Source organism: Strigops habroptila, chromosome 9 (genome assembly GCF_004027225.2).
Source record: "Strigops habroptila isolate Jane chromosome 9, bStrHab1.2.pri, whole genome shotgun sequence".
NCBI classification, from domain to species: domain Eukaryota; kingdom Metazoa; phylum Chordata; class Aves; order Psittaciformes; family Psittacidae; genus Strigops; species Strigops habroptila.
The window spans coordinates 8,499,967-8,515,321 of record NC_044285.2 but is presented as its reverse complement, the minus strand read 5'-3'; the positions used below and the strand labels follow the sequence as shown (position 1 = coordinate 8,515,321).

The 15,355-nt window shown below is 56.2% G+C and overlaps 2 protein-coding genes across 4 annotated transcripts; one reads left to right on the top strand and one right to left on the bottom strand.

The window, feature by feature from the left end:
* Window positions 1-148: 148 nt before the first annotated feature.
* On the bottom strand, window positions 149-4,210 carry LOC115612736 (ras-related and estrogen-regulated growth inhibitor-like protein). Its single transcript, XM_030497399.1, is given in 6 exon segments — window positions 149-1,545; window positions 1,913-1,989; window positions 2,404-2,457; window positions 2,866-3,005; window positions 3,007-3,044; window positions 3,046-4,210. Coding segments are annotated over 6 exon segments (795 nt in total). The 5' UTR covers window positions 3,106-4,210; the 3' UTR covers window positions 149-1,119.
* A 105-nt stretch (window positions 4,211-4,315) lies between these two features.
* KIF7 (kinesin family member 7) lies at window positions 4,316-14,502 on the top strand. Of its 3 annotated transcripts, none has more exons than XM_030497398.1 (19): window positions 4,316-4,628; window positions 5,775-5,975; window positions 6,221-6,632; window positions 7,052-7,583; window positions 7,971-8,108; window positions 8,236-8,463; window positions 8,844-9,043; window positions 9,335-9,441; window positions 9,738-9,872; window positions 10,143-10,345; window positions 10,462-10,659; window positions 10,894-11,019; window positions 11,493-11,669; window positions 11,942-12,157; window positions 12,419-12,625; window positions 13,005-13,203; window positions 13,296-13,445; window positions 13,661-14,037; window positions 14,144-14,502. In XM_030497398.1, the coding sequence occupies exons 1-18, from the start codon at window positions 4,328-4,330 to the stop codon at window positions 14,035-14,037; spliced, it is 4,107 nt and encodes a 1,368-aa protein (XP_030353258.1). In that variant the 5' UTR covers window positions 4,316-4,327; the 3' UTR covers window positions 14,144-14,502. The 3 variants fall into 3 exon arrangements, with proteins under 3 accessions (XP_030353258.1, XP_030353256.1, XP_030353257.1); XM_030497396.1 differs by having other exon boundaries at window positions 13,658-14,037; XM_030497397.1 differs by having other exon boundaries at window positions 8,847-9,043; window positions 13,658-14,502.
* The last annotated feature ends 853 nt before the right edge of the window (window positions 14,503-15,355 follow it).

The following is a 15,355-nucleotide window of genomic DNA, read 5'->3' as shown; positions in this document are numbered from 1 at the left end:
GCAGAGTGGGATGAGACACCCAACCCAGGGCCAAGGGAAACTCATCCTCACGTCACAGCCACAGCGATGGTGGGTGCTCATGCCCAGCACAGTACGTGTCTCTTCCCATGCTCCAAGTACAAATTCACAGCCCCGAGGAACCGGGGGCTTCCTGCCAAAGACAATTTATTGCATTTCACAGCAGAGACACCAGTGTCCGTACTGCACACACAGACCCTGTTCCGACACGCTGCTTTCCCAGGGGAAGGGGTTTGGGGAGAGGCAGGGAAAAGCCTCCCAGCAGCAGCAGAAGGGTTCGGTGACGAGCCCAGCGACCCCTTTCCCCACCTCCTCTCCTCCCCAGGGACAGGCAGACTTACAGATGGAGCAGCTTGGGAAGGCACACAGTGCGATCCCAATGCTGGGAACAAGCCACACTCCTGGGTTTTCCCAGGCACAGCCCGTACGGTGCTTGCACAGGGGAAATGGCTGCGATCACTGAAAGGCTGTGGGAGAGAGGACCATGAGCAAGACAGTTCTAAAGCAAAGCGGGTGGGATGGGGTCCCACTGAGGTCCTCTGGGGTCAGACGGTGCTGTGGGCTCTGGGACATTCCAACATGGTGATGCACGTATGGGAACTGCCAGTGGCTCCCTGATAGAGAAACCCCCACCTTGCCAGCTTATGGGTGCTCCAGGGATACCAGAGAGGACCCTGATCAGCGTTAAACAGGAATAAGGATCCTGGGGTAGGAGCGGGGAGGATAGGGAACCGGGCAGCCATGCAGAAGCAGCATGAACACCCTGCTCACCAACACCTCCTGCTGAAGGAGCTGGGGATGATGCTGCCTGGAGCTGTGGCAAAATCACCTGGTGGTTTCCAGTGTTGGAGGATGGAAGGAGAAAGCAGGAGGTGCCTAAAAAGCTGGTACAGCAAAGGGCAGAGATGCCCCATCACAGAGCCAAGACTAAGGCACTACAGTTCTCAGCTGCACTGCTGCGTAAGGCAGATCACCCAGACCCCAGCATTAGGAGGACAGCAAGGAACCCATCATACTTCTGCAAACACACAGACCATCTCCACAGGCACCCAGGGAGGAGGCTTGGTCCAGCACAGAGAGAAGCAACATCCATGCTGTAGCTCAGAGGGAGTCCGTTCGCTTACGGGCAAACACAGCCGACATGGTCTTGACGATGCCACGGATCCCTGTACCCTTCTTCAGTGCCAGTTTGGTGTCAGGGATGCGCTCGGCCAGTCCGTGGAAGACCATGAGGGCCCCGTGATAAGCCTCAGCTGCAGAGACCTCGTAGAAACCACAGTCTAAAGAGAGGGCCAGGAGCCGGCCCTCCTCGCTGGACACCACCCGCTGGTGGTGCAGGTCCCGCTTGTTGCCCACAATGACAATGGGCACCTTCTCCTGGCTCTGCCCTTCCTTGGCCGCTTTGATGAACTGGATTTTGAGGGGCAGGATGTTGAAGCTGGCACGATCGCAGATGCTGTAGACCAGGACAAAGCTGTCTGCCCACTGGATTCGCTTCTCCTCTGAGGAGCCCTCCTCTGCCTGCTCCTGGGGAAAGAGAAAAGGAAAGAGGGGGTTTATCCAGCTGCCAAGCACTGCAGGCTGTAGGTGATAACACCATGGGGGTCTCAGAGCGGCACTTCCACTTTGTTAGCAGAGTCCTGTGCTCAGTCTGGGCTGGCAATATTAGTGCTTCAACTCTATAGTCCTCAGCCAGAGGGCCGTGGGCTATGGTGACAATTGCTACCCTGCCAGCAGCACTGCAGGCATGAAGGATTCAGTCACCTACAAACTACCTGACATGGGAGCTTTGCTCAGCTGTAGCTCCCAGCCTATAGTTCCTCATTGGTAACTTTCACAGAGATTTTTTTTGCCCCTGGGATGATAACGGGTGACAGGAGCAGAGTGCTCTCACCTGGGAATTGGGGACGTCCCAGATGTGGAAGAGAATCTCTCGGCCATCCATGGTCAGGTTGTGGCTGTAGATGAATTCTGCCAAAGGAAAAAACAGTCATCTTCATGGACCCAAGAGATGCTCCCTCAACCCAGGTCTTCTCCTGGGGACAAGACTGTCACGTCCACCCTGGGAGACTGTGCTCCACAAGGACACATCCCAGGGCTCTTTTTGTGCAGCAACAACCCCAGGGAGCACCGTGGCCTTCACATGAGCCTGCCTCCAGCACTCAGCCCAGGCACACTGGTGCCACCAGCTGCCAGCCAAGACCTTCTGCACCCCAGAGAAGCAGTTGTGGAGCAAAGAAATGGGTCGCTGAACAAAGACAACCATTGAGCCCTCCCGGAGAGCAGGCAAAGGCTCTGGAGAGGATGGGAAGCAATGAAATCCCGCGATCAGATCCTGCTCCCCATCCCTAACAGTAACCAGTCTGGCCCTGCCCTGGCACTCACCCATGTCTCCATACTCCCCGATAAAGCGCCGGGTAAGGAAACGCACAGTCAGAGCTACAGAGGGAAGGAAAACAATCATAAGAATGACCCTAACCATGAAGGATTGTCCTTCTTAAAAGCAGAGTCCTGCACCATCCCCCTGCAAACTCCCACTAGCAGGAACGACCCCTGGTTTTCCCCCAGCCACCAGCAGGTCTGTGAGCGGAGGCACAGCACAAACCAGAGCATCAGCAAACTGCAGCTCAGTGGAAAACACCTTCCCCATCGCTCACCCTACAAGGTTGTGCTCAGCTTCCCCCCTCGAATCACTGCTGCACCTGAAAGCTCAGCCCCATCTCCCCAACTTGCTCCACAGGCCTTCTCTCTGCAGCTTGTTCTCCAAATGCTGCTGCAGTTTTCAGCCTCTTTTGGGGGGGTTTCCCTGCCTGGACCCCCTGCTCCCAGCTCACGGACACTTCTTACCTGATTTCCCCACGTTATCTGCTCCCATGACAAGGACATTTGCTTCCATCTTCAGGGCAGTGGGGCTGGGCATCTCCATGAGGGCAGGGTGGTCGGGGGTGAAGCTGGTGCTCCGGCGCAGTGGGAGCCGCAGCCCCATGGCCGTGCCTTGCCAGCGGTCCCAGCACCGTGTGCAACTCCTCTGTGCACAGCTGAGGAGCCAGCGCTTCCCACAGCACCCAGGGGACCCGCGAGGGCCATCCCCTCCCCGCCACCGCAGGGGCGGTGCAGCGGGAGCTGCGGGCGGCCGGATGGAAAACTTCACTCTTGCTCAGATCATCCCAAACAAACGTCAGTGTCCTGCCAGCCCCCAGCACAGCAGGCGCATGGGAAGCACCGTCTGCCTGCACCAGCTGCTCCGCAAACTGCATCCCAGCAGGCTGCCCACGCCTGAGCATCCAGCGCCTTGTCCCTTGGCATGGCCACACAGCCCACTGTCCCTTCCCCATGGTGATCCCACACAGGAATGCCTGTGAGGAGTGGTGGAGCATCTTGTAAGTGATGGAGCGTCTTGTGAGTGATGGAATGTTGTCTCACAAGTGATGGAGCATCTCATGAGTGGTGGAGTCTCTTGTGCATGATTGAGCATCTCACAAGCAGTGGAGAGTTTTCTGACAAGTGATGGAAACATCTCATGAGTGATGGAGCATCTTGTGAGTGGTGGTGTGTAGTCTGACAAGCGATGGAGCAGCTCACAAATGGTGGAGTCTCTGGTGCATGATGGGGAATCTCACAAATAGTGATGTCTCTTGTGCATGATGGAGCATTTCACAAGTGGTGGAGCATTTTCTGATGAGTGATGGGAGCATCTCACGAGTGGTGGAGCATCTCATGAGTGACGGAGTCTCTTGTGCGTGATGACTGACAAGTGATGGAGCACCTCGTGAGTGTAGTCTGACGAGTGATGGAGCAACTCACAAATGGTGGAGTCTCTTATGCATGATAGAGAATCTCACACATAGTGATGTCTCTTGTGCATGACAGAGCATCTCACAAGTGATGGAGCATCTCACGAGTGGTGGAGTCTCTTGTGCACGATCAAGCATCTCACGAGTGGTGGAGTGTAACCTGACGAGTGATAGAGCAAGTCACAAACGGAGTCTCTTGTGCATGATGAAGAATCTCACAAATAGTGATGTCTCTTGTGCGTGATGGAGCATTTCACAAGTGGTGGAGCATTTTCTGATGAGTGATGGGAGCATCTCACGACTGATGGAGCATCTCACGAGTGAGGGAGCCCCTTGTGCGCGATGTCTCACGAGTGACGGATCACCCCGGGCTCCCCTCACCCGGACGCTCCGCACCGCGCCCGTGCCCGCCCCGCACCGCGGTGGCCGCTCCCCCTCGCGCAGCCGCCTGACGCCATCGCGGCGCGCCGGGCCGTGCCCCCTCCCCGCACCACCGGCCCCGCGCTGCGCGGGCCATGGCGGCGGAGCGGGCGGCGGTGCGGGTGGCGGTGCGCGTGCGGCCGCTGCTGCCCCGCGAGGCGCTGCGGGGACACCGGCCTTGCCTGCGCGGCGACGCGGGCACGGGCGAGGTGGCGCTGGGCCGCCGCCGCTTCCGCTTCGCCGCCGTGCTGCCCGAGGCCGCGGGGCAGGCGGCCGTGTACCGCGCCTGCGTCCAGCCGCTGCTGCGCGCCTTCTTCCGCGGCTTCAACGCCACCGTCTTCGCTTACGGGCAGACCGGCTCCGGCAAGACCTACACCATCGGGGAGGCCAGCGTCGGTGAGTAGCGGCACCGCGCCTGCCCCGCGTCCCGGCGGCACCGCTGTCCCACTGGCATCTCCTCCATCCCTCCCAACCCACCAGCCTCACATCCCCCTCATCCCCATCGTCAGCTTTGCTCTCTCCACCCAAACCCACCATCATCGCTTCCAACATCACCATCCCAACCAGTCCTTCCACCCTGCCCACCCTCTTGGCCCTGCCAGCCCTCCAAACCCAGGCTTACAACCACCCATCCCCATCCTGCCCACCCCAACAGCCTTCCCATTTCCCACGCTGCTGTAACCACCCGTTCCATGGACAATACCTGCTTTGGGATCACAGCGTGTAGGTTTTCTCCTCTACCGCTGTAGGACATGCGAGAGGACCGTGTCTGGTCTGGAGGTGGTGGTGATCTTCCCTGGGCACCGCTACTTTCAGCTGGGTTGAAGCTGTCGGCTTTGTCCCGAAATAAGCTGTAAGGAGAGGGAGGTTTGCAGGGGTTAATCCTGTAGGTTGTTCATGGGAAGGGGATGAGGAAAGAGGAAACCTTTCCCCCCTAGAAGTTGAATGGTATTATGATACCTTACAGAGGATGTGCTGTAAATGTTTCAGTCAGCTTTAGTTAATTGCACAGTTTGTAAACACTAAATTGTTTCCATACTTCCAGTCTACCTCCAGTTTCCCAGTTGGGGCTATCACAGCACCAGATTTGGGGATTGCCATTTTACATAGCTGTTTGTTAGAGACAAAAGCAAAACTGTTTAACAATCAGAGTGCTGTGGCCAGAACCAAGCAGGCTGCAAGCACAAAATACCCCGAACTTCTCCGAGCTGGGAAAGGTTGTGGAGTCACGCTGGCTTCAAAGGACAGCATGCTGTAGCTGCAGGCATGGTGTTTGCTACCTGCTGAAACACTAACAGGCCTTTTCCTTCTTGAGAAGGGACTGGAAGCAAGCAGCGTTGCTGGAATCCAGCACAGCAGTGGGATAGGATTCACCCCAAGGTCCTGTGGCTTAGAAACACTCAGAGGGATGTTTAATCCAGGCTGTGGGGGGGTTGTGAGGCTGCTCCTTTCCAGATAACAGATGCTGCAGGCAGGCTCCGGCCCATGGCTCTGTCCCTGGCCACCACGGGCTCCCCATGACCATGTGCATCTCTGTGCCAGCTTCCATCAATGAAGATGAGCAGGGCATCATCCCGCGAGCCATGGCTGAGACCTTCAGGCTCATCGATGAGAACGACCTCATCGACTACACAGTCCGAGTGTCCTACCTGGAAGTGTATAAGGAGGAGTTTCGGGACTTACTGCAGGTGGATACAGCCAGCAAAGACATCCAGATCCGGGAGGATGACAAGGGGAACATTGGTACGTGTAGCTGTGTATGGGCTCACTTTTCTCTTCACGCCCAAGGCCAGGGTTGGGATGTCTACCCCTAAAGGCAGAGCCAAATCTTCTCCCTCCATCCTTCTCCTGCAGCAGATTGCTGTGCTTAGTCTGTTTGGTGTGGAAAGCTGGTCTGCGTGGACAGGGTGGTGGCACGAGGCTGTGTAGAGGAGCTGCCTCCTCAGTCAGCACATCCCTCCCAGCCACAACTCCATTTGCTGTTGCAGTGCTCTGCGGTGTGAAGGAGTCAGAAGTGGAAGGGCTGGATGAGGTGCTGAGCCTGCTGGAGATGGGCAACACGGCCAAGCACACAGGAGCTACCCACATCAACAAGCAGTCGAGCCGCTCGCACACCATCTTCACGGTGACCATGGAGCAGCGGCGCGGGGCCGGCCGCATCCCCCTGCACCGCCACCCGCCCTCCGTCCCCGCCTCGGGACAGGTCCTGGTTTCCAAGTTTCACTTTGTGGACCTGGCTGGCTCAGAGCGAATTGTGAAGACGGGAAACACGGGGGAGAGGCTGAAGGAGAGCATCCAGATCAACAGCGGCCTCCTGGCCTTGGGCAACGTCATCAGTGCCTTGGGAGACCCGCGGAGGAAGAGCAGCCATATCCCCTACAGGGACTCCAAAATCACCAGGTACAGCTGGGAGCGGGACCCACACGTGTCATGGGTTGTTGGGCCAGGAGGAAGGAGGTGATGTTTCTCCCTACCTTTCCAGTGTGGTAGGTTTGGTGGCAGAGTCCCCAGGTTAGTCGGGAGGAGCTTGCAGTTTACCCTTCTCCTCTCACACCAGGGCTTCTCAGACTGGCTGCTCAGGGAGCTCCCAACCTCAGGAATTACCCAGATGGAAACTTGCCACAATGTGAACAGTTATTCCTCTGCTTAAGGGTTCCTCTCAGTGCATTGGTGCCAAACCAGACACAGAGCAAGAACATTGTTTTCCTTGGGCTTAACCTGTGAAAAGGGTTGGAAACCTCCTGGGTCCTGCATTATTGTGTATTATGCATGTATATATACTATATAATACCTATATTAATCACTGTGCTCTTCCCTAGGATCCTGAAAGACTCCCTGGGGGGGAATGCCCAGACCGTGATGATAGCCTGTGTCAGCCCATCTTCCTCTGACTTCGACGAGAGCCTCAACACGCTGAACTACGCCAACCGGGCTCAGAACATCCAGAACAAGGCCGTGGTGAACTGCCGCAAGGAGATGGAGCACGTGGAAGAGCTTCACCGGCAGATAAAGAACTTGCAGAAGGCGCTGGAGCAGCGGCACCGCTCCGAGACCCGTATCATCAACCGCTCGTCCACTGCCAAGCGATGCGGGCCGGACCCCACGGCTCGGCTGCTGGCCGAGTGTGCCCATTACCGCACCTGCACCGACGCCGCGTACCGGCTGCTGATGGAGCTGCAGGAGGACAGTAACCTCACGGTGGAGCAGATCCTGCGGGTCAAGGAGTGGCTGTGCACGGTGGAGGGCGAGAGGAGCGAGCTGACCTCAGCCGGGCTGGATAGCGGCATCGAGAGCACCTCTGCGGAAGACCAGAGCCCCGAGGCACAAGGCTCAAAGGTGGCAAAAGCCCAGGTAACGGTTGGGGTGTTGTAGCTCTGAGGTTGGGTTGTACCTGGTCTAGTGGAAGGTGACCCTGCCTATGGAACTAGATGAGCTTTAAGGTCCCTTCCAACCCAGACCATTCTCTGATTTTACGATCTGATGGACACTGAAGGCAACAGCTTCAGCACGGCGTGGTAGAAGGGTCAGGAGAAGGAGGGAAGCAACACAGCCAAGAGGCCATAGAGAGCCAGAAAGATGTGGTCCTCACAGCAGGCAGGGATTGGATTCAGCTGTGGCCGAGAGATCTATTTCACAGGAAAAATCTGGGTCTGCAGAGCTGCTGCGCCCTTGCAGCCATGGGAAGGGAAGGACAAAGGTGGATGCTGATGCTGCCTCTCTTGTATTTGGGGTGGGCAGGTGAACACAGAGAAGAGATGTGAGTCCATCAAAGACGAGCAGGTGGCCAAACTGCAGAGGCAAGTGGAGCGCCTGGAGGAGGAGAACCGCGATTTCCTGGCTGCCCTGGAGGATGCCATGGAGCAGTACAAGCTGCAGGTATTCCTGGGCTCTGCTCTTTGCAGGGACCTGCCCCACTCCTCCCCTTCCTCTCCAGGAGAGTGCAGCCCAGCTTTTGGGTTCCTTTGCCGTGGGATCCATGTGTATGTAACTCATTGCTTCGTAGAGCGACAAACTGCAGGAGCAGCAGGATAAGATCTCAGAGCTGCACGTGCGCTTGGAGATGGCAATGGCAAACCTGTGTGTGCCAGGGCTGCTGGAAAACCTTCACCTGGTGACCGCCGGCCAGAGACCTCACACAGCCCCACTGGATGCTGCCCCATCCCATGGCCTAAACGGGCTTCCCTCAGGGCTCCTTCCCACCAAGCAGAGTGGAAAAGCCCATGGCAGGAAGGTGAGGGCACAAGTCTGTGCTGTTAAGGAACTGCTGCCTTTTCACTTGGGTGTCCTCCACCGTAGGAACTGCTTTTTCCTCCACTGTCAAACATGAACCTTATCAGAGACATAGCCCAGAGTTTCACAACTGGCACAACCAGCCCAGCTTCAAAACTGAGGCTTTTACTTTGATTTTATGGATGGCTCCCAGATTTTCTCAGTGCCTGAGCAGCAGAGGGCAGGAGGGTGGGCAGCTGGGTCTGGCAGCACACCAGTTCTTCTGACACTGTGCTCAGCTCCATGTGATTGCTTCTCTTTGTGTCTAGCAGCAATGCCCAGCTGAGAGCTGCTTTTTCTAACACCGGCCCTCACACAGCATGTTTCCTCTCTCTGCCCCAGCAGCTCGACAGCAAACCCTCCTTCCAGGAGGAGGACTTGGCCGGCTGGCATCCAAACCACACACAGTGCCTGGCTGGCACTCCAGAGCTCAAAGATGTGGTGCTGAGGAGAGAGCTCAGCCACGACCCGGAGAAACCATCAGAGCTGTCCTCAGGAGAGGAGGAGGAGTGGGAACAGAAACGGTCCCTGTCGCAGCACCGGTGAGTTGGGGCTGTCCCAGCGCTGTACGGTGCCCTGGCTGTCCTGTGACCTGTCCCACCGCTGCAGCTCAGTTCTCATGCAGGATGAAGAAGCAAATGCTAAATGCTGCCTCTGGGGCCAGCGATTTTGCTGCAGACAGCTGCCTGCTCACTGGGGAGCCAATTACCATCTTTCCCGACCACAGCTACTGTTTCTGTCTCCTTCTGAAGCCTGTGGATCATGAAGAGTCCTGACTGGGAACAGCTCCAGTAGCGCCCAGACCCAGCTGATACGTTTTCTGCTCCTTTTAGGAATGGGATCCAAAGCTGGGGCAAGAAAGAGATTTGCAAGCTGAGCGAGGAGCCCAGTGGAGGCAATGCCCACTCCATGCAGGAGGAGCAGCTGGAGCTGCCAAAAGGCAAGTGGAGGTTGTTGGACAGCGTTCCTCGGGCTGGGGGTGCTTTGTTGGGTGCTGTTGATGTGCACCTGGGTGAGCCCAGAGGACATGAATGGAGCAGATGACAGCCTAGCTGCTTTTGTTAAGGAGAAGCTTGAACTGCCAGGGTCTGGCAAGAGTTGCATGTTTTGGTGGAAGCTGCGGGTGACTTCGGTGATGCTGTGCCAGGTCTTGGCTACAGATCAGAGATGGGATTTGTCCTTCTGTCACCTGGCTGCTAAGACAGAACGTTCCTTACCCGGGACTCTGTGTTGCAGAGGTCTGTAGGAGGCGGGAGCGCCTGCCAGGGAAGGACTCTGGATGGAGGCTGGTGCAAGCGCAGCAGAAGATCCGAGAGCTGGCCATCAACATCCGCATGAAGGAGGAGCTGATCACAGAGCTTATTAAGACAGGTGAGAGCTGCTGGTGGGAATACACACCCATGAAACCTCCTCCTAGTCATGATGCTTGGCTCCTACTGCTATCCTACATTGCTTGTGCTCAGTCCCTTTTCCTGTAGGCAGCAGAGCCCTGTTTCTCCATCCCTCTGTGGAGTAGTTGAGGGAAAGGGAGCATTCATCTCAGTAGGCCAATGGGGAAAGAGATGAAAGGTCCATCCCTCAGCAGGATGCTGCCTGCAAGGGAAGGAGCCTGGAGGTCACAGCAGAGGGGATGTGTTGCAGGCAAGGACGCCCAGGCTCTGAACAGGCAGTACTGCCAGAAGATTGGCGAGCTGGAGCAGGAAGCAGAGCAGGTGAGGGCAGAGCTGAGCGACAGCCAGAAGCAGCTCCAGGAGCTGGAGGGCAAAGAGCCCTGGGATCCCGGGGAGAAGCACAAGCTGCAGGAGTACCGCACACGAGTGGCGGCCGCGCAGAGCAAGGCACGGGTGAGTGGGAAGGGCTCTGTCCAGCCGGGGAGGTGGGCAAGGGCAGCCCTGGGGGCATCCCTGCAAAGGGCACAGGGGAGACAATGTGCCCCAAGGGCAGCTTCTGCCTCCACCAGGTTCTCTGCAAGAAGAAGCAGGCGACGGAGAGGCTGGTGTCGCTGTCGGCGCAGAGCGAGAAGCGAGTGCAGGAGCTGGAGAGGAACATCGAGCTGATGCGGAGGCAGCAGGGGCAGCTGCAGCGCCGGCTGCGGGAGGAGAGCGAGCAGAAGCGGCGCCTGGAGACGGAGGTGAATAAGCGGCAGCACCAAGTCAAGGTAGGAACGGGCAGGAGCAGCTGCTCTGCCACTATGGCACTTGTGAGGATGGCAATGGGTGGGCTCTGCAGGCTGCTGGGCAGGCTGGGGTAGCTCTGATGGTTGTCTTGGAGAGCACGGAGGTAGGACCTTAGGAGTATCAAAAGAGCTAGCAGAGAACATAACGTGTCCCTCAGCCTGTAGGGCAAACAGCTTCTGCTCCCTCGATGCTCACAGCCACTGTTCCCCATGCAGGAGCTGGAACTGAAGCATGAGCAGCACCAGAAGATCCTGCGCATCAAGACAGAGGAAATCGCGGCTTTCCAGAGGAAGAGACGGAGCGGCAGCAACGGCTCCGTGATCAGCCTGGAGCAGCAGCAGGTACAGGCAGAGCGGACCTGCCTCCTCTTGCCTGTGCAAAGGGGAGTGCTTGGTACACTGCAGGCTGACAGGGGAGATGTGGAAGCAGGAAGCTCAGCCTGAGAAGGGACATAGCCCATCCTGCCCTTGAGGAGGGCTGTCTGTAATGTCACTTGTATCTAGTAGCAGAGGACTTGTCTTACCACCAGGACCTCTTCTAAATCCCAGCGTTAGTAAAGAAGGTGTGAATTCTTGTCTGTTAGCAGAAGGATGGTAGGAGATGTGGCCCCCAAGGACTCCTGGGGGATTTAGCTCAGCTCTGCCTCTCGGAGGAGCTGGAAGGGTAAAACCAATGAAGTCTGGGCTATAGGGGTTAGCAGAGATAGAATTGAGACTCTCGCTCTGATCTAAAGTCCACTACTCTGGAGACTAGCAGTCCTGGGCGTTACTGCTGCTGTCTGCACACACACACATGCCCTTTGTCTCTCCATCAGAAAATCGAGGAACAGAAGAAGTGGCTGGACATGGAGATGGATAAAGTTCTCGAGCAGCGCCGGGCCTTGGATGAGCTGGAAGATGAGCTGAGGAAGCGGGAAACTATTGTGGCCAAAAAGGAAGCCCTGCTGCAGGAGAAGAACGGCCTGGAGAGCAAACGACTGCGCTCCAGCCAGGTAGGACAAGAGCATGACGCCTCAACCCCTTGATTTCCAGCAGAGCTGGGAGGCTGGAAGACCTGGGTGTCATCCTGGCAGAGGGCTGCAGGTCAGGATGAGGAGGTGTTGGGAAGTGGGGGGGAAGTCTGCCTCTACAGAAGAGCCTACTTGGTTTGATAGCCCTTGGCTTATGTGTGCGTGTGGGGTCACTTGGCCTATGGAAGGAGTAGAAAGAGGCTGAGGGCCTGACCTGCCTTCAGAGCAGATCCCTTGAGCATGTTCTGCTGCAGGCCCTGACAGATGACATAGTGCGTGTGTCCAGCCGCCTGGAGCACCTGGAAAAGGAGCTGACTGAGAAGAACGGGCAGCTGCGCCACGGCAGTGCCCACAACCAGCAGCAGATCCGACAGGAGATCAACAACCTGCGCCAGGAGAAGGACCAGCTGCTCAAACAGAGGTTGGAGCTCGACAACAAGCTGCGCCACGGCACCCTGCTGTCCCCAGAGGTAACTGTCCTCTGCTTGCAGGAGCGTGAGGTAGTGAGAGAAGGAAAGGCCTGAGCATGGCATCATTAGCAGATACTTCCCCGCATCCCCAAACTGCATATCCCAACTTCTTGCTAGCACTGTTGAGATGACAAGTGGCATGGTGAGGTTAGGGGTTGGAACTAGATGATCTCAAGGTCCTTTCCAACTCTAACTATTCTATGATTCTGTGAGACAGAGCAAACCCTTTGCTCCCTAGTAACTGCAGCTCTGCCCTGGCAGGAAGAACGGATCTTGTTCCAGTTGGACGAGGCAATTGAGGCTCTGGATGCAGCCATTGAGTACAAGAATGAGTCCATCACGTGCAGGCAGCGAGTCCTGCGGGCCTCGGCCAGCCTGCTGTCCCAGTGCGAGATGAACCTCATGGCCAAGCTCAGCTACCTCTCCTCTTCCGAGACCCGAGCTCTGCTCTGCAAGTACTTTGACAAGGTAGGAGACAACTGCCCTCTGTGCTGCTGGGAACTGTAGTATGTCTGACTTTTCCTCTGTTTCACGCTTTCTCTGTGCCTCCTGCTGTACTTTTACCCTGTAAAGTCAGGCCACGAAGCCACAGGACTGTGATCCCCACATGGCCCAACCCATGGGAGAGGGGCTTAACTAGTCTTAGGATTCATGGATCCCTGCAGCGGCTCTGCCACATCATTGTAGCTGTGTATTTTTCTTCCCTTAACGGGGCAGCTGTGACATCCCAGAACTACTGACCTTCATACACTGTACCAGGCGACTAACTTGCTGCAGCTCGGTGGGGCAGGAAGCCTTCCCAGGCTCTGAAAGAGCTGAGTTGTTCCTTGCTGTTGGCCCTGGCCAGGTGGTGACACTGCGAGAGGACCAGCACAGGCAGCACATCGCCTTCTCAGAGCTGGAGATGCAGCTGGAGGAGCAGCAGCAGCTCGTGTACTGGCTGGAGGCGGCGGTGGAGCGGCAGCGCCTGGAGATGGACCGGCGGCTCACCCTGCAGCAGAAGGAGCACGAGCAGAACATGCAGTTACTGCTCCAGCAGAGCCGTGGTAACCACTCAGCTCCTCACACAGGCAGCCGTGGCACTGCTTTTGTCTTTCACAGGGCTTGCAGCTTGAAATGACCTTGTTTTATCTTGTAGAGCATATGGATGAGGGGCTGGCCAGCAGCAAGCTGCAGTATGAGGCAAGGATCCAGGTGCTGGAGAAAGAGCTGAGCCGTTACATGTGGGCAAACCAGGAGCTGAACCAGAGGCTGGGTAGCATGAGTCACCATCCCGGACAGACCAAAGGTGAGAGGAAAGCCAGGCTGGGGCTTTGCTGTTCCCAGCAAGTTAAAAGGAAGGGAGTTTAAATGGGAGTTTAAATCCCTTTCCTTGGCAGCAAGAGCTTAGAGCAGAGTCAGGAGCAGTGCAGGTCATTGCTGGCCTTGGGCAAGCGCTCTACGTGCACTGACTTTGATGAGAAGAGTTGTGGATACTCATCTCAGTGTAATATTTCCCAGCAGGGATGGAGAGAAGCATTCTTGGGGCTGGGGACAGAGCTCCCCCTGCACTTGGGACCTGTGAGGAATCCAACCCCGGTGAACAGCCCATGCCTCTGGCCATCGCTGAAGAAAGCCATCGGGTCAGGGATGAGAGCAGGGACCTGGTGCACGCGCCTTTGCCATCCACATGGAGACGTTCCTCCCTGCCCAGCGACGGCCCCGGGGACCTTCGGCAGAGGGACGTGGAGCACTTGCTGAGGGCAGGGCAGCCCCACGAGGTGCACCCGCCCCGCAGCCTCCCTCCTGCCTCCAAGCCCCGGCGGGAGCTGCGCAGAGCCAGCCTGACCGCAGCGCCCCACCACCCAGCCATGATAGACGTGAGGAAAAACCCACTCTAGGTACAGGCTTGACGCTTACCTGGCACGGGGCAGGGAGGAGGTGATGTGGCTGACGTGAGCCTCCTGCCCCACGAGCCACCCTGGCTGCAGACCTGTTACATTTCAGAGCCCTAAGGAAGAGAAGACATAACTTGTTAGGAGGAAAGCATATAAGGTGTGGGACCATCAGCTTACGTTGCTGCCCATCCAGACAGGACTGACTGGACACCTTTCCTCCGGCATCCTCAGCAGGTGGAAACACTGGGAAGTGGGAGATGGGCACCTTGCACCCTGGCCTCTAACACTAAAAACATGTTTACAGTTTGCAAACCTCTGCTGTGGGGCTTGCTCAGCCCTCGCAGCCTCAGAGGAGATACTCTGCACTCCTGCAGAGCTTGTACATAGATTTTTGTAGCGACTTTGGGGGTTTTTTTTACATTTCTACTGTAACTTTTCTAATAAAGCAGAGTCTTATAAAGCAGTCAAGGGTCCAGTGGTCACTTGCTCTAGGTATATAGGAAAGGAGTTTTATTTAAGCCTTACCCTATGGGAACTGGGTTGCTGTCAGAGTGTTTTCTTGAAGTTTAAGTATCAGCTTTGTAAATGCTGACAGCCAGAGCTGGTCAGCTTCCTACATCAAGTTGCTGCAGGAAAAGCATCTCCAGGCAGCAGCAGCATTTTCTGAAGCATCCAGGATAACAGTATCTCTGGTTCTGTTTTTCTGTTGCAGCCTATAAGCTGCTTTAAGCAGCGTTTCCCTTTCTGGGGGAAAATTCCTGGCTGGATGTAAGGGAGATTAAATGCAACCTTGCAACTTAACACTGACAGCATCCTCCTCAGGAAGGGGGACTCAAGTTTAACCCTTGCAGAGCAGGAAACGAAAGCCAAGGTCCCCACTTTAAGAGGAGACAACAGCAGCTTGGCTACCTGACCCCCAAAAAGCAAGCCCCTACCTTCAGCCCAAACCACAACCACTATCTGAGGAGTAGCAGACATCAAGTTCAAAGCCAACATCTGAAGTAGGACTCACCTTCTGATCTTCCTTCTACATTCTTGATCTTGCTTTAGGCATGTGGCTTTGAGGGGGACATTACTGAGGGCTCTGTGTGTGGTCGAGGCTTTATTTTCTGCTGTTGAAACCAAAGATCTCCAGTAGGTAAAAGAAGAATCCATCCTACTTGGAAGTAAGTAGTAGTCTTGGAGGTCTATGCTTGCATATCCATCCACATCCTCAAAGCTAGTGCATCTCTCCCACAAGCAAAACACTCGCTGGTAAACACACCATTCCTCCCCTCTTAGCAAAGTTAGTTTTCCTGCAGAAATAGTATTTCCAGGAAAC

Coding starts and splice junctions, on each gene's coding strand:
- KIF7 (XM_030497396.1), top strand. CDS start 4,328: ATGGCGGCGGAGCGGGCGGCGGTGCGGGTGGCGGTGCGCGTGCGGCCG. Junction 7,584..7,970: donor CAAAGGTGGCAAAAGCCCAG/GTAACGGTTGGG, acceptor TGGGGTGGGCAG/GTGAACACAGAGAAGAGATG. Junction 9,873..10,142: donor CACAGAGCTTATTAAGACAG/GTGAGAGCTGCT, acceptor GATGTGTTGCAG/GCAAGGACGCCCAGGCTCTG.